The sequence below is a fragment of the Convolutriloba macropyga genome, chromosome 8 (assembly GCF_964194025.1).
Source record: "Convolutriloba macropyga chromosome 8, txConMacr16.3, whole genome shotgun sequence".
NCBI classification, from domain to species: Eukaryota; Metazoa; Xenacoelomorpha; order Acoela; family Convolutidae; genus Convolutriloba; species Convolutriloba macropyga.
In genome coordinates this window covers 5,861,661-5,880,446 of record NC_134475.1, presented here as the reverse complement: position 1 = coordinate 5,880,446, position 18,786 = coordinate 5,861,661, and the positions used below count along the sequence as shown (strand labels likewise).

At 33.9% G+C, this 18,786-nt stretch overlaps 1 protein-coding gene across 1 annotated transcript in view; it reads left to right on the top strand.

The window, feature by feature from the left end:
* LOC142344412 (metabotropic glutamate receptor-like) overlaps nt 1-18,786 on the top strand; it is a 78,528-nt gene that overhangs the window by 13,644 nt on the left and 46,098 nt on the right. The window contains exons 2-3 of the mRNA XM_075396030.1: nt 2,695-2,848; nt 5,764-5,981. Of these exons, the coding sequence (XP_075252145.1) occupies nt 2,695-2,848; nt 5,764-5,981 (372 nt within the window). The remainder of the gene's footprint in view (nt 1-2,694; nt 2,849-5,763; nt 5,982-18,786) is intronic.

Below are 18,786 nucleotides of genomic sequence, written 5' to 3'. Positions count from 1 at the left end.
CGCTCTGAATTTTTTTGACTTTGCTGTTTTTGACTGTTTTTAAATACTTTTTTGTAGTCCTAAAATGTTCAGAGATCTCCTAAATTTCAAATTAAGAATTGAATGAATAATGTTTCTCGATGCAGCCGGTTTTTAGCGAATAGTCTTAATGTTTTGATTTGATTTATTTTCAAATATTCGTTTTTAACTTATTCTCATCACTGAGAGATCCCATTGAATTCCTTGTAATTCAAAAACAAACATGGTTTTTGATATTTTATCGTAACTAAGGTTTTTTTGGGTGGACGATATGCGATTTCGCAAAAACTTTGTGAGTGGTCAGTTTTTTTGTTTCTTTTTCTTTTTTTTTAGCATATTCGCGTAATAACAAATCCAATGATTTTCAATTAAGTACCGGGTGAAATTATTTAATCTTCCAGTATAATTACAACTAATTCAGTAAAAATAACAATTGAAATAAGGGAAACAATATTCAGATAAAGCTGACGATTTTACTGGCTTCAATAGTGTGTGTTTTTGCAATTTATTTGTGTTTTTTTAGTTTTTCTTCAACTTTAGTTCGTTTTTATGGCTTAGGCTGAGCAAATACAGGTCTTTTCGTGATGACTTTCTAGTAAATTTATCAAGAATTGTTTCGTTGAAGAACAAGGATTTTTAAGACGTTTTATTTTATGAAACGTTTTTGAAATACTGACTGGTTTTTGATTTTTACTTCATTATTTCTGTGTCGACTTTTTACCTAGTCCCATTACGGAAAAGTCCCATCTGCCGTGTAGCTTATAAAAAGTAAGTTTGTGTAGCTATGGTTTTATCTGATTGCCTTTTGACGTTGTTAATAGGTGCTTTTTTCAGATATTGAGTTTTTGCTGTGAAATTTTAGTTTTTGATGATTTTGTTGTTTATTTTTTTCTCGCAGTCTTTTAAATGGGAGATCCTGTAAGCGCTGTAATGAGACATGGCATTATGTAATTCAATTAGTAGTTTGGGCATTTAAAGATTTTCTTAACTCAAACTTCTATTTTTGATTATCTCTTCATTTGGTTGACAGTTAAGTCGAAAATGTAGATGAGCTCGGGTCGGAACATCATGTGCGGGCGCACATTAACGAGCCTCCTTGTTTGATTTATTGTGCAATAGTTCGTGAAACGTCGTGAAACCAAAATGATGCGCATACTCGAAAGAAAACTTTAGCTTGCTTTTTTTGCATCGTTTTCTAATCAATTATTTTCTTAAATAAATTATCAAAAACAACTCTTAGAAACTAATTCTGCTATTCACTTAGTTTTCAGAAAACCGTAGTTGAAAATTTTAATCTAATTTTTTCAAAAATTCATTTCTTGTCATCAAGTTTCTTACTAAGTGATAGTTCAATCATCGGTTAAAATGTAGGAATTTTGCGTTAATTTTTCATACCGCATTTTACCTCATTTCGTGCTCTATTTCCTCGTTAATCGTGACTCAAGTTAATGTGTTTTTGAACAATTAATGTTGTTTGATATGTGTTCAAATTCGTGTGGTAACATATATAGGTTTTACATGAAGTTCTAACTGCAATAAATACAAAGATTGAACATTTTTCGTATTTGAAATCTAATCAACTATTTCCTTAAATTCACGTTGCTTGTTTTTTTTTGTAGTCATTCAGCTAAGCTGTTAAAATTTTTCGAGCTGTTAAACAGCAAGAGTGTTTTCCGTAAATTCTTTTGGAATACTTTTTGACTGAAATTGGATTGATTTTTAAGGGATTGGAGCCTAACCTCAGAGAAACTTAATTGCGTCGCCGATTTGTTGAGTGTTTCAATTTCCTCCTTGTCTGCGACCTAACTTGTGAAAAATTCGTTTTTGATAAATCCTTGAAATGCCATGTTTCCCGTCTGACTGTGGTTTTTATAAAATCTCAGACATAAATCGAACTGCAATCACGTGTAATTCTTTCTGCCACTTTAGTTAAGTGACACGCAGGTATTATTACCCCTGAAAATGTTGTTAGTGTTCCATTAACGGTTCGATCCATTAAAGAACCTTTGCAAAAATGCGAAGAACATGTATGCGAATTTGTCTGTCAATTTGCCTTTTTGTTCATTTTCCTTGTAATGTAATTTCTAGAGGTTATATTTAACTCTAATTAGGCGAAAACTGAATACGGTGTTAAACAATTACGTGCTCCGACGTTTGAAAAAGCATTACTAATTTGAACCAGTTCCTTCTGATGCCCGCCTTATTGTCCCCAAACTAATAAAGTAACCTTGACACCTTGATAATAAATTAGCAGTTGATATAGAAGAAAGTTGATATAGAAAAAATTGAATAAAAAGCCTTTTTGAAAACACCGCAGAACTGATATCTGATGTTTCGAGATGAAATTTAATTTTTTGATCAGTAACTTATTATTTGCGCTTTTTGATCAAATTGTTTTTTGCAAGAATGAAAAATATTATGAAAATCGGAGTCGGTCCCAAAATCAACAATGATAAAAAATAATTTTCTAATTCCACCCTCAATTTCTCATTTCAATATTTCCAACTGCAACGATAACTTTTAAGAACAGGTGGGAATAAAGTGGGAATAAGATAGGGAAATCCTAAAATAATCGCCATCTTGGAGGTTATGGAAGTTTCAATATAGTTCTAACTGTCACACCCCTAACTGAAGTCAAAACTCTTAATTCTAAGAACAATAATTTTTGCTTTGAAGGTTTCACGGAATACTTTTTGGGACTGAGACCAGAAACGGGAGACGGACGTAGACAGAAACGGAACCCGTGGTTCCCAGAGTACTGGACCAAAATGTTCCAGTGTCAGCCGGAGGACTTCCCAATCACGTCTCCATTCCATATGAACATCAACAAGTTTGTATTTTTTCAAGATTTTCAATCCGCATTGGAGTGCAGTGGTGACTCATACTAACTAAGAATATTGATCTCAATTTCAACGTGAAATGTTGATGAGACGCCGTGATGAGAACTCAGAGCATGGCAAAAAAGCTCTAGGTCTATGGTACTCAGGTCCGAGGTAGTGAGTGGTTCAGATGTTTCAATTAGTGATATGAAACTTTTAATCCTCTAAGAATATCAGGCATGATTACCAAATTAATCAGAACGCTCCAAAAAGTGCTTCAAAGATTGATAAACCGAATGAAAGGCTGCTATGGGAACTCTACAGAACTTATATCTGAGGTTTTTATTGCCAAAAATTGAGGTCCCGAGGGTCTCTGTCAAGAGTAGGTCAATGTCTTGCGTCAATTTTTTATAAGGCGACCCAACGCTTAATGTTCTTTTGACAGAGATGATGCAGGAGTTAAAATTTTCTGACAGGGGGTCAAAATACTCGAAATTGTGGGGTTCAGAGGCACTTCAACCATAAATTTCGAATACTATTATTATGTAAAAGTATTATGAATTATTATGTAATCACCAAAAAATTAAAAATTGTTATCAATGTTATATAAACCAGTTCGTGGCTAAACAATGGGTATGTTGACCTTACTAAGTAACTAAACCTACGTTATTTCTGAAACATATATGCGATAAAATCTCAGTCAATCAGATTCGAGCGACTAAAATACCCATAAAATACGTTCTAGTTTACAAAGAAAGCTCAGAAAAAATTGCAAATAACATAACTTAAGTAAATCTAATAGTTATAACTATCAAATAAAGCGTGTTTGTACTTGAAAATTTCAATGTTCTGGACGGTTTCGAATGGTGACCCGCATTGATCTCGACTGTAAAGATAGACTGATACCAGACAAATGAGCAAAAAAAAATCACTCGCGGTTTAAAATCACTTGTCGCTTTCATCGAATGTAAATACGTTTGCCATGACATAAAACTTAATAAAAGGTTAACATGATCTCGATGAAATAAAATACGTTGATTTCTTTGCTTTATATCGTTTTGTATTATAAAAATGAATTGAAGTTACAAAAATGAGCCTTGCAAACATTTAGAGAATGCTTAATAGTAACGTTGTTATACAAAATGAAGGATCACGCAGACACAAGCAAGCAGACACAATCACGCAGAGATGATGGAAACGATCGGAGAAATCTCAGAAATCATTCAGCCCATAGTTTTGATCATAATTCAGTTTTTTTACTCATTTTACAAAACTTCTATTTTTTTCTTTGAATATCAGACTGAAGATGTTTGGTTGATTACAATTTGCTTGGTTGTTGCAGCTTAGATTCTCAGTCTGATTCACTTATAATTTTGATTTAAACAACCGACCTTTTTGAAACACTATAGTAAATATATTGAAAAATAGATACCAAAACCCGAAAATGCACAATATTTTTTACGTAGCAGAGCTAGACTAAACTTTAGTGAGAATTGCAAATTTAAGATTAACTCTTAAGCTCTTTTTAAGCTACATTATTTTCAAAGTCTTAGGAACTCATTAAAAAAATTAAATGTGCGCTCAAGGTACTTTAATGTACATTTTCTGGCGTTTGAGAACAGTATAACTTTTTTTTAATCTCAAACATGTAAATTCGAATAACCCCTAGGTAAAAGTTACTTGTTGTAATATCATAAATCAAACATACTACATCTTTCCTTTGAATAACTAAATATAAAATTTAAAAAAACTAAGGTTCAGTTTCTAGTTTTCGTGAATCATTTTATAAAAAATAAACATTACTCACAAGAGTATTATTTTTTTTTTTTAATTCACAAGAGTATTACGTAATTTTACTTTGAACAAGAAGGCTAAGTCTTGGTTTTTCACTGCAAAAAGCAGTCCAAATCTTGGCTGTAAAATCCAATCGTAGAAAAATTGAACAAATTTTTTGGTGGCTTGTGTCATTAACCTGAATCGAAAAACATAAAAAGAAAGCTAACTCAATTGGCTGCTCTAGTGGCTTTTTTGCCAAGTCTTGGCTTATATCTTGCCAAAAGTGTCCAAAGTTTTGGGTTACTTATTCAGGTTTTGGTCTCTGTCAGGCCTTGACCACTGGAGAACCTCTAAAAAGGACTGATGTTCTCTGAGACTTCCGTACAGGGTTACACTTCCGAGCGGAGTATGAATCATTTATTTTAAACAAAAACCTATTTTCCTCCAACTACACTCTAAATAAGGTTCAGGTAAATTTACCTGAAAAAACACCTGAATTTACTTGAATCGTTCAGGCAAATTGTTCCCACCTGAGCTACGCCTGAACTTACCTGAAATTTACCTGAAATTTACCTGAACTTCTGATTACCTGAACTTGGTTCAGGTAAATTTACCTGAACTTTTTTAGTGTGTATCTGTAATTAAGCGTTACTTATATTAACAGAAATATATTCAGCAAGTGGAAATTTTCGACAAGAGCAATAAATGAACCAATTTTTAATAGCCATTCCACAATGGAGATTCATAAATACGGCAAGAAGTGAAAAAAAATCAGTAAGTCTTTTTCTTACAAATGGCGCATGAAAAAATTACTTATATTTACATGTACATTACGTTAATTTATATTAAAGAGAATGGCCAAAATCTTAATCGCGAAATAATCGGATATACTACAAGAAGAGAAATATAGAGTCACAGAAGATTAACAAATGAATACTATTTGTTGCGCTTTTTGACGCTTCTTACGTTTTGAAAAAACCGACGATTCTTGCGTTTTGAAATTGACGAAAACCGATCAAAACGACGAAAAAAACGTAAGCGCTTTGATCGGTTTTGGTGAGATAAAACTGACGAAAAACGACGATTTCTTATGTTTGAATCCGAAGAAAATCTCAACACGTGAGAACCTTAATTATGATTTTTGATTTAGACCATGCAACGGAACCGAGTCAATTCTTCGGTCTGAGTTCGAACTCAACACCCAGACACAGTACGTAGCAGATGCAGTCTTCGTGTTCGCCCACGCACTTCATCAGATGTACAAGGTCAAGTGCTGGCCACAAGGGGTCACCTCCGGGCCCTGTGAGGGGTTCCTACCCATTGACGGAGAGGAGCTACTCCTCTACATGAAGAATGTCTCATTCAAAGGTTCTTTCAATTATGTTAGCCCAAAGTTTTTTCCCATCAAGTCGAGTTTTTAACAATATTTCTCAAAGCCAGACATTTGTTTCAAGTAAACAATTATTATTTTGGAATGTTTGTTCACACAAGACATAGAAGCAATGGCTGTCCGTGTTTAGATCTTGACTTAAGAAAAGGCCATGCTCGATAAAAACTGGTGATTAAAATCTGTTCTTGAACCAAATAGCCCGTGAAATGTTTTTAGCTCGACTTTGGCGAACAAGTTGAGTTTAACTCGAGTCAAATTACTCGAGATTGGACTCTAGCTCAAACAAACATTATGTACGCTGGACTTTTTTGACCTAAAGTGTCATGCGCGACTAAAAGAACTGATTTACAAAATGAGGTCCAGATAAAAGTCTCGTCACGAGTCTGTTTTATTCCACGAAAAATGTTATGTGCATTTCTATTCTGCACTAATGCTTAACCTGTAGTCCAGAGCCTGTTGCAATGGTGAAGAAACACTTATCTATAACAATCTAAGTAATCATATACTATAGATCTTACATAATTATGGATGTAAAAACGACTGGAAAACGGAATCTTTCTTAATTCGATCAAGTAATGTGGTAATATTGCTGAAATGCGAAAACTTATTTGAATTATCTTAAACATTCAATGACATTTTTGGAATTTTTTCAATCGTCTTTTAAGTTCAAATTTTCTGTTGCTGTGGTGTTCATTCAGTCTTGTTCGTTGACTGCATCGGTATACAATGAAGCAAAAAACAAACAAAATTTTCGAGAACTTTAAGCAAATACACTGTTTCTCGACATCGAGAAAAAGCTGAACCCGCGATAAATTAACCTTTACTCAGTTTTTGAAATGTTATTGCTCCGCACATGAAACGACCGTGTTTGTTCCAAACCAGCCCTTGAAAAAGCGTTTGTTCAAACCATGAAGTTTGACTCTGAATGTCTTTGACTGCAAATAGGTCCTTGACTATAAATAGGATGCCTGATTGTGTAAATTTAGTCAATATGAAACCCGCAACTTCTAAAAAAATTCGGGACTTTTCATAAATCGATTTCTAAAGGTAAGTCTCATTGACAATGCTTTAGCTTTATATCCCCCCCCCCCCCCCCGTAATGAAAAGTTGTTCTCTTTTTGGGGGAAGGGGGGGTTGATAAAGACACTGTGTCCATTTGCATGCAATTCGTTACCTTTCTAGCTTCTACCTGTTCAGTTTTGCATCCATGGCTTATCATTTAAGAAAAATTAAAGAAAACATTTACACACGCAATTTTAAATTTTAAAATACCTGCATTTATCCCATTTTATTAACGGTTTATGTGTGCTTTTAAGTTGATTAACATTGCTTAAGTTTACAGAGAACTTCTGTCGTCGTCTATTGACAACGCTCTGACGTTCAAGATGTCCAGTCAGAATTTCAAAGGGGCTTCGACATAGTCATGGACCTTGTTTAAAAAAGATACCTGAAAATTTAAAAATGATGAAGAAAGTTCATTAAGGTCAAATTATGGCTATGTTTGCAGGAACTTCTGACACTGCACACTTTTGGCATTTTGGAACTTTCAGGTTTAAGATCTAACTGGATCTTCATGATTTAATAGGCTGTCTCGTTTTCATGTAGATAAACCACACGTGAATGAATGACGTAATTGTCGTGATCGGTAACACGGGAAGTAAAATCAGAGATAAGTTATGACGTAGAATTAGCAGAATTATTCTATGTTTTTCTGTCCTCTTATATTTGCTTCTGTTTCAAAACTTTCGTTGTTTAAATATTTCCTTATTCACATTAAGAAATCAATTTTGCTGCAGAGGTGTTATTCCTTGTTGTTATTTGTGCTCTCACGATTGAAAACTTGCAAAGAATTAAATGAATTGAACGAGTAATCGGTAAAATCACATTAGACTTCATGCTAAAAATTCCATGTTTAAGTTTTTTTTCCATTTTCGAACGTGCGACGATTGTGTGGATAACATAGTCCAAGCTTGCGGTGAAAAATTCCAAACAATTTTTTAATTCGCTGAATATAACTGTCCTACGGAATATTTTAATTAGTTCAAAAATTATCCAACTATTAAAAAAACCCGTGAGATATCTAAACCCTTGAATACTCTAATTTGCTCAAGCAAGAATTATATTTATATCCGTTTTAGGTTGGAAATATTAATAAAATTACGGTACAAATGAGTTTACGCTGTTTTACAGTCTCAAAATGCTTCAGGCTATAATGGTGTAATTTCATCAGCTTTATTCTCCTAAATTCTAATTTCTCCACAATTCGCACGTCAGTTGACACTAATTTGTTTTCAACCGAATGCCTCTTCTGTTCTTAAACCAAGGAAAAATCTAAAGGGCTGCTTATCTAACTCTTCAGAATATTATAAGAACTAGTATAGTATGGTTGGTTATACATGAAAGAAATTGCCTCAAAGCTAAATCCTGACAATTCTACTACCCCCCCCCCCCCCCTCCTTTCCCGTTGCTGCAAAACTCGTTTTGAAATGAAAAATATGCGTGCGGTGTACGGTATAATCTAATGTGTACCTAATGGCTAATCAATTTTGTCGCGTGGTTAAGAGGACACTTAGGGGTTTTTCAAGGCAGAAATCTGGGCAGAAAAGGGAACTTTTGCTCGGTTTGATATTTGCTAAATAATCCCCTGGGTAATGGAATCATGTAATTTTCAAGAGCCGCTCAATTATCCCCCCCCCATGATTCATTTCATTTCTACGTTATATTTGTTAAAAATTCATTTGCGCCCTGTTCAAAGTTGATTTCCGTAATTGTGAGAAGAAAAAGATGTTTCTTCAGAAAAATGTGTCACTCACCTTTTGAATTTCTATCATAAACTGAACTGTTTAACAAAAAAAAAACTGTTTAATAAAAAATGAACCTTTATTCAAGTGTTTCATGTCATCGTTTGAGCTGAATGAAAGTTAAGATATATTTAAGAAGAGCAGGAATCACAAAAAAATTGCGGAGTAAGCTTTAGCTAACCTTGATTGAAAGTCGAATTTATTGTTCAAAAATGAAGCGATTGATTAATTGGCGAACGTGTCTTTCGCATGAAAACCAAAAAAAAGTTTAAGGGAAAATTCTTGCGTTCGTCCAATAAGTTCAAATCAATATTTTATGTATGAAGTTTACAGAAGTGAAAAATAAATTTTCAAGCCAATTATTGAACAAAACGAAATCAAAATTTCCGGTACTTAACACCCAAAGCATTTTTGGCGAAAAAATTTCACCCTGTCTTACAAATGTTGACATCAATAAGTAAGTAGGCAATCATCTGAACATTCCTCTCAATGTTTAGTTTTTGACTCTTCGAGAAATTCAAATTTGCTATTCCATAATTAATTCCAATATTTCTATCGCAAACTTAAAACTCAAAATACGGCTGCTTAACTTTTGCTTAACTTCTAATGAAGTATTTATTTGTGCTGCCTTTCATCATAATCCAAATTTAGAGGAGAGGGAGCCTTTCATCCCCGTACAAAATATTGTTTCCGTTAGAAAAGTGGGTGATTTGCGAAACAATTTTGGTCGTTTTTGATTTCAGAAGCAACTTCATTTCCAATAAACTTAATATATAGAAAAACATAGAGAATAGACAAAATTGCGTATGCATATAATTTTTTAACTCGTTATATTGTTAATTATGTAGATTAATATAAAAGTAAAATTTTTGAGAGCTTGAAAAATTGAAACTATCCTTTTATCCTAGTTATCAACAGTTAAAATTTAGATATAATTTGAGAAAATTTGAGAAAATTTGCTCAAGCAAGAATTATTTTTATATCCGTTTTAGGTTGGAAATATTAATAAAATTACGGTACAGATGAGTTTACGCTGTTTTACAGTCTCAAAATGCTTCAGGCTATAATGGTGTAATTTCATCAGCTTTATTCTCCTAAATTCTAATTTCTCCACAATTCGCATGTCAGTTGACACTAATTTGTTTTCAACCGAATGCCTCTTCTGTTCTTAAACCAAGGAAAAATCTAAAGGGCTGCTTATCTAACTCTTCAGAATATTATAAGAACTAGTATAGTATAGTTGGTTATCCATGAAAGAAATTGCCTCAAAGCTTAATCCTGACAATTCTACTACCCCCTTCCCCTCCCCCTTTCCCGTTGCTGCAAAATTCGTTTTGAAATGAAAAATATGCGTGCGGTGTACGGTATAATCTAATGTGTACCTAATGGCTAATCAATTTTGTCGCGTGGTTAAGAGGACACTTAGGGGTTTTTGAAGGCAGAAATCTGGGCAGAAAAGGGAACTATTGCTCGGTTTGGTTTGATATTTGCTAAATAATCCCCTGGGTAATGGAATCATGTAATTTTCAAGAGCCGCTAAATTATCCCCCCCATGATTCATTTCTTTTCTACGTTATATTTGTTAAAAATTCATTTGCGCCCTGTTCAAAGTTGATTTGTTGATTTCGGTAATTCTGAGAAGAAAAAGATGTTTCTTCAGAAAAATATGTCACTCACCTTTTCAGTTTCTATCATAAAATGAACTGTTTAACAAAAAAAATGTTTAATAAAAAATGAACCTTTATTCAAGTGTTTCATGTCATCGTTTGAGCTGAATGAACGTTAAGATATATTTAAGCAGAGCAGGAATCACAAAAAATTGCGAAGTAAGCTTTAGCTAAACTTGATTGAAGGTCGAATTTATTGTTCAAAAATTAAGCGATTGATTAATTGGCGAACGTGTCTTTCGCTTGAAAACCAAAAAAAAGTTTAAGGGAAAATTCTTGCGTTCGTCCAATAAGTTCAAATCAATATTTTATGCATGAAGTTTGCAGAAGTGAAAAACACATTTTCAAGCCACTTATTGATCAAAACGAAATCAAAATTTCAGGTACTTAACACCCAAAGCATTTTTCGCAGTAAAATTTCGCCCGGTCTTACAAATGTTGACATCAATAAGTAAGTAGGCAATTATCTGAACATTCCTCTCAATGTTTAGTTTTTGACTCTTCAAGAAATCCAAATTTTCTATTCCATAGATAATTCCAATATTTCCATCGCAAGCTTAAAACTCAAAATACGGCTGAAACTTTTGCTTAACTTCTAATAAAGTATTTATTTGTGCTGCCCTTCATTATAATTGAAATTTAGAGGAGATGGAGCCTTTCATCCCCGTACAAAATATTGTTTTCGTTAGAAAAGTGGGTGATTCGCGAAACAATTTTGGTCGTTTTTGATTTCAGAAGCAACATCATTTACAATAAACTTAATATATAGAAAAACAAAGAGAACAGACAAAATTGCGTATGCATATAATGTTTTAACTCGTTGTATTGTTAATTATGTAGATTAATATAAAAAGTAAAATTTTTGAGAGCTTGAAATGTTGAAACTGTCCTTTTATCCTAGTTATCAACAGTTACATTTGAGATATAATCCAGCACCGTCGTCACTAAAGATAAAGAATTTTTTTTAAAGATGTACCGAAAACGCACTGTCTTTATCAACTACTTATCTCGTAAATTTTAACGAAAAGTTTACTGTAGAAAAGTATAGTTACTTTAGACTGTACTATTCATCTAATGGCAAAAGTGAACGGACGTATGTCAATGACGTGTAAATAGAAAATTCTTGAACGAAACGGAAAAAAAACTTGCGAAAGGTTGTGAGAAAGGTTGGGAAGACTGCAGCACAGTTTGAACTTTTTAAATTGTTCTGATCAAAGATATCGTCCCACAGTTCTTCTGGACAACGAGATTTTTGAAAATCATCGATTGGTATTTTTTAAGAACTTCTGAAATGGAAATCAATGAAATCTCTTTTATAAGATCAAAAGGAAACATAGTGAACACTCTTTGTTTTTAATTCAGAATGAATAGATATGACTTTGCAATCTATTTGTTTCCCAAAATAGACAGCCAACAAAAAAGTGGATTAGAGAAAGTAAAAAAATAGTGAAATTTACCAAACAATTCCTTGAAATTTTAGCCAAATATCTCAGCTAAAAAGAAAAAGCGTATTTTAGAGGAATGCTTTGATTTAAAACTTAGCTTTGATATAAAGCAATTTATAAAACAATTTTGCTCAAAAGTACTTCACACAAGATAAAACTATTTTAAATTCTGCTATGGTCTGAGCAGAGGCGATAGTCGAGAAAAAGGTTAAAGGTAACCCTCAGTGCGGGGTAGTCTGTTGAGACATATTTTAGCTAAATATAGTGTGATGAGAGATGAAACTGAGCGCAGTATAATTATGAGCTTAGAGATAATTTTGAGCATAGAATAATCGGTGTAAGACGATTTGGAGCGCAGGATGGTCGGATCAAAAACATTATGCAGCGCAGAAGAGTCTGATAAAAAACCGTTTTGAGGGCGAGTCGGAGTTTTCATTCAGAAATTCTTTCAAGCGCAATTCTAGCACATGAACTGGTGGATTTGAATTTGGTCAGAGAATGTTTCATAGCCGCTTTCAGCGCTAGATAGAACTGTTGACCGCTCTAAGTCTGGCCAGAGGTCATTTGGGTTTTTTGGTGGTTTGATCAGAGGTTATTATGGCCTGAGACGGTCTGATCAGAGGTCATTACGGTCTGGCACCTTCTTATGGGCGCCAAAGACTTAATTTTGACCGCTCTAAGTCTGGCCAGAGGTCATTTGGGTTTTTTGGTGGTTTGATCAGAGGTTATTATGGCCTGAGACGGTCTGATCAGAGGTCATTACGGTCTGGCACCTTCTTATGGGCGCCAAAGACTTAATTTTGACCGCTCTAAGTCTGGCCAGAGGACATTTGGGTTTTTTGGTGGTTTGATCAGAGGTTATTATGGCCTGAGACGGTCTGATCAGAGGTCATTACGGTCTGGCACCTTCTTATGGGCGCCAAAGACTTAATCGTTTGCAATTATCTATGTCCATAAACATCAATTCACTGTTTAGAGCAAAATTTTGCACTCACAACCCGTAATTTCTCTGTTCAGAGCGAAATTTAGCTCTTATAACTGGTAATTTTTCTGTTTAGTGCAAAATTTACCACTTATAACCGGTAGTTTCTCTACTTACTTAAAAAAATTTAAAAATTGTCCGATTCTCATTTTCTCCTCTGATTCAGTGCTAATTCAGAAAAGCCTTTAGAGAAAGTTCAGAGAATGTTAATTCTGATTTTTGTGATGATTCAGAGAAGCTTCAGAATTAATACAGAAACTATTCTGAAATTTGGTTGAGTCATTACTGAAAACTGATGTTACTCGGAAGTTGGTTGAATGTTTAGCGGGCGCTCTGATTAGTCTTGCTAAAACTGTGCTAAAAATTGTACCTAATCTCATAAATCTAACAGCACGTTTAGTCATTTTTGAGCCACGCTCTACTTAAAAATCTTCTTGCTGATAATTGATGATTTGAATCAATTCACACCCCCGTAATTTAGACAATCGATTCGAACCGCTAGCTCATATTAGGCTGTGGCGACCATTTCCAGGGCAAAAAAACGCGAATTCGTTTTATAATAATTGCGGGTAAAACAAAAAGATTAATCTCGAGGGAAAAAGCGCAGGATGGTGAAAAAGAACTAATTACAATGGTCTTTTTAGTGGGTGAAAAAAATTTGACCTTACACTGAGTCGCACAATCAAAATTATGACGTAGAACACTTAGCTCAATCAAAAGCTGTTATCATGCGTTAATAATTACTTTTAAAATACTTTCCTAATTGCATTTTTTAAATACATTTCTCAAGTATAAGCAATTTTTTAGATGAAGCTTTTAACGCTCTGTTATAAATTATAATTTTGTTCAAAATTGAAGAAGTCACTGAACTGTGTGGTTTGTTATTTTAAACATTTTTCTGGTTCAATTTTGATAGGTCTGTTCAATGGGTTTAATTTTGAAAATGGGCTTTGGTTTTCAAAGCAGTAAAAGCATTTGAAAGATAGCTTTTATCTGATATTGAGGGCACTTTGAATGCCCTTTTAGGTAGAGATAACAGATTATTGTAGTTATGCTATATGCGCTGATTAGAATGCTGTACTTTTTAATCTCTAAAGTGAAAAAGGGTTAATGTTACGCTTGGCGGACATTTGAATTTTAAGTAATTTTTTAAAAATATTCATTCATTCATTCTTCTGTTTAACTAAAACTGGAAAGATTGCATTCATCAGACAAAACAAAAAAAGATTGAATTTAATTTAGCGCTGAATTTGAACATGGATTGGCAAATGAGGTCCATTGTGAATGCGAAATACGGGTTAATAAAAGTAACAGTTTTAGGATTTTAAAATATTTTATGCCCTCGGCGATTTTTTGTATCGAATTTATTCTGCTTGGATACCTTCTATGTGGTGTAAAATCTTTAAAAGTTGCTTTCATCGTGGGTTTTCCTCAGAAACAAACAAATAATGAGGAAAAGGTTCATAAATTTTGTATCGGCTTCATTCTTATTTGATCTTAACGTGTATTTATTCCTGGATGACATAGTTTATCAAAATACGCCAAATTGGTATTGTCGATTCTCGAACACAAAAATACTTCGTAGATTCATTGTTTTGGAAAAAATGCGGGAAAACCTTTTAGTTGCTAAAATATTTTTTAGTTGCTCTACAGAAAAAAAACGCGAGAGAAACTGTATCAGATGGACATAAAAACAAAATCAACTAAATTACGGGAAACTTTATGCAAAAAATTATCTCGGAGAAATTGACAAATTAATTGACAGTTTTCCATCAAAACAGCTTATTTTTAGGAGAGAATTTTTAGATGTCAACAGTATGCTCCAACTAGATTAAGATTCTGTTCACAAATTAAGATGTGAACAAACAATTACTCCATTCAAATCTATAATTAACTGTTTCATTGATGACTGTAACTTTGGGAAGGTGCCAGTACAAAATACCCAATAAGCCCAGTTAAAAAGACCAAAATATTTCGTTGTTAATTTGGGCTAAAATGCTCAAGAACACTCTAAAATATTATACCTCAGCAAGAATATTTATAATGTAATAGCAGTTTATCATCGCCACACCCATGCTTGAGATGTCTGTTGGACTTGATATGAATTAGCATGATCTCTAAGTATGTGAAACAATTATTGCTACTTCCTACTTTTCAGACGAACAATCGGATCTTTTTCGTGTGAGTGCGTTATGCGCCCCCAGATCCAGAGCACATGATGTTACAGTAAATCACTATGTAAGAACATGGCACGTGCGTCTGGGTAAGCAAATAATATGCACCCACTAAGCTGGGGGGGAGACAAACGAAAAGATCCAAAAAATCAATATCCACGTATTTAAAAAAAATAAAAACAAGTTCTTTTTTTTACTGAACGTTGGAAAAAACCGAACAATATTTTTTAGGTGCTCTACAGAACAAAAATTGTGACAAACGAGAGAAACTGTATCAGATGGAAATAAATCTAAAATCAACTAAATTACGGGAAACTTTATGAACAAATTATCTCGGAAAAATTGACAAATTAATTGACAGTTTTCCATCAAAACAGCTTATTTTTAGGAGAGAATTTTTAGATGTCAACAATATGCTCCAACTAGATTAAGATTCTGTTCACAAATTAAGATGTGAACAAACAATTACTCCATTCAAATCTATAATTAACTGTTTCATTGTTGACTGTAACTTTGGGAAGGTGCCAGTACAAAATACCCAATAAGCCCAGTTAAAAAGACCAAAATATTTCGTTGTTAATTTGGGCTAAAATGCTCAAGAACACTCTAAAACATTATACCTCAGCAAGAATATTTATAATGTAATAGCAGTTTATCATCGCCACACCCATGCTTGAGATGTCTGTTGGACTTGATATGAATTAGCATGATCTCTAAGTATGTGAAACAATTATTGCTACTTCCTACTTTTCAGACGAACAATCGGATCTTTTTCGTGTGAGTGCGTTATGCGCCCTCAGATCCAGAGCACATGAAGTTACAGTAAATCACTATGTAAGAACATGGCACGTGCGTCTGGGTAAGCAAATAATATGCACCCACTAAGCTGGGGGGGGGGAGACAAACGAAAAGATCCAAAAAATCAATATCCACGTATTTAAAAAAAATAAAAACAAGTTCTTTTTTTACTGAACGTTGGAAAAAACCGAACAATATTTTTCAGGTGCTCTACAGAATAAAAATTGTGACAAACGAGAGAAACTGTATCAGATGGAAATAAATCTAAAATCAACTAAATTACGGGAAACTTTATGAACAAATTATCTCGGAAAAATTGACAAATTAATTGACAGTTTTCCTTGAAGACAGCTTATTTTTTAGGAAGGAAATTTTAGATGTCAACAGTATGCTCCAACTAGATTAAGATTCTGTTCACAAATTAAAATTTGAACAATTAATTATTCCATTGACTGTATATTTCTGCTGAAGACATTGATATTCGTTTCTTGATAACCGTTTTGCCGTAGCTGTCTTAGCCTCTTGTTGACGTCACATTTGATTAATTTTGAAATGGGGGAAAACGTCTGAACTTAGACACCTTTTGCTTGCTCACTTCTGGCTGTTAAACGTTGCTACTTTTTAAGGCGAGATTCGAGAATCCTTACAGTTCAGTTAAAATTGACGTGGTCGTTGATAATAGTACTAGCATATACTGTAGCCCCTATTCAGGACCGGATTGGTGCGATGCAAACTTTTGCATGACGTCAGCTATTTTGCAAAGATCTGGCAAAAAATGTCGTATTTTTTTTCTCGTCCATTGAGATAGATCAGAACTATTATTCTACTTACTATCGCGTTATTATAAATTATTATGTTCTCACATCAAACAGTAATTTCTATCGCTTGGCCATTAAAAAGTTGTTTTCCTTTCTCGTCTTATAACGGAATTTACGATCTCAACGCTCCGAAAATAAATTTGTTAATTTTTTTTTTACTAAATTTACGTATAGATATTATAAGTTTTTTCCCCACAGCTGATTAAGACATTACAATTTAAAAGGTTTAGTTGAGGAAAATGAAACCTCCATTTTAGTCTTTAACTGTCAAGTCAGACTACTCTCGGCTTAAATTACTGTAGACTTGAATTGTGTTTTTTTTATGCATAATTTCAAATTTTATGTGATTAGCTCTTTCGTTTCGAGGAACATATTTAGTAGATGCAGATGTATTTATGTGCTAATCGTGATGAAATTTGTGCGGTTCACTGCAAGAGTGTATAAATAGATAATGTGTGTGATGGTGACTATGTTCTGACTAAGAAAATCTCAATATTTCCGTTATTCTTCTTGTCTCAGTTAGAGGAGCGTCTAAAAATCGCGCATGCGTGGACCAAGTTCACCGCTCAGCGCTGTAGACAATGACTACGAGCACCGGGGGGGGGGGGGTGAAGGGGAAAGAGGGGGAGGGGGAGGGAATTGTTGAAATCATGCAATAGGGTATTGTTTCGTAGCACAAAAGGAGCTTTGAGTTACAGTTTCAGAAAACACAATTTTTCGAGCAGTCCTTTTTCTGCTTACAATTCACGTGTATTTGAAAGAGTGACGTAAAAATAATATTCTCAATAATATACTCTTGTTGTAAAGGTCGTTTTTTATTTCAACAATCATGTTGGCAGTTTTACATCATGTTGATGATGACGTCTCTCAAAGATGATTTCTCAGTATTAGAAAAACATGCTGGATATTAATTTATTCCCGACAACCTAAAATATGACCCTCATTTGAACTAATTACCCTCGATTTGAATTCCATAATTAACTGTTTATGATGATGTAACTTTAGGAAGTTAGGAAGGTGCCAGTACAAAATACCCAAAAAGCCCAGTTAAAAAACCAAATACTTTGTTGTTAATTTGGGCTAAAATTCTCAAAAACACTAACATATTATACCTCAGCAAGAATATTTATAGTGTCATAACAGTTTGTCATCGCCACAGCCATGCTTGAGAGGTCTGTGGGACTTTATATGAAACTGTCATCACACCCAAATGTGAGACTAAATTAACCCCAAAAGCATGAAAAAACATGCTTCTCTAACCGATGTTGCAACCCTGAAATCAGGGCTGAATCAGTATAAAGACATTCTGTTTTTTTGAGGTCCAGTGCTCTGTTCATGTCCATTTGAATTTACTCTGGCTGGGTCGAGGTTTGGTCAAAAAATAATGTAAGATTAGCGGTGAATAGCGGCGTAAAAAAATTTTTTCACCACAAAGCGCCCCCATCTTTCAGCGTTGAATGCTTTGGTAGTGTTGAATTTTTGTAAGATAAGCGTTGAATTTAGCGGTGAATATTTGTAAGGTTTGCGAATGTAGCGGTGAATATTTTTTTTTCACCGAACCCTGGTAGCGCTGAAAATTTTTGTTTTTCCACAGCATTCTGCTAGTAGCGGTGAAAAATTTTCTTTCACCACTTAAGCGGTGAAAGAAAATTTTTTACAGCTACCAACAAAAAACTGTGAAAAAAAAGGTTTTAGCGCTAACAGCATAATGCGGCGAAATTTTTTTCAGCGCTACTAACTGAAAGCGTTGAAAAAACGTTTTCGCCGCTTAAATCAATGCTGATCATTCGAATTCACCGCAACATCAATTGTTTCTACATTACCTGAACCACCACTCAAGCTGGTTTTTGTCAAAGACAATGCATACAGCTGCAGACATATTTGCTAAGCTTTGTGTCTCAATTTTTTTATGACCGAAACATTATGCTTATTCAACTTTTACGTTTACCTTATTCCATAAGGTGATCCTCGACCGATATAATGTTTGACAGTATAACGTTTTTTAAATTTCCAAAATTGTTGGTCATTCAGCGCTATTCTAACAATTTTTAGCAACTATACCAATGGTGAAACTTTGTAAGATTAGCGGTGAGTTTAG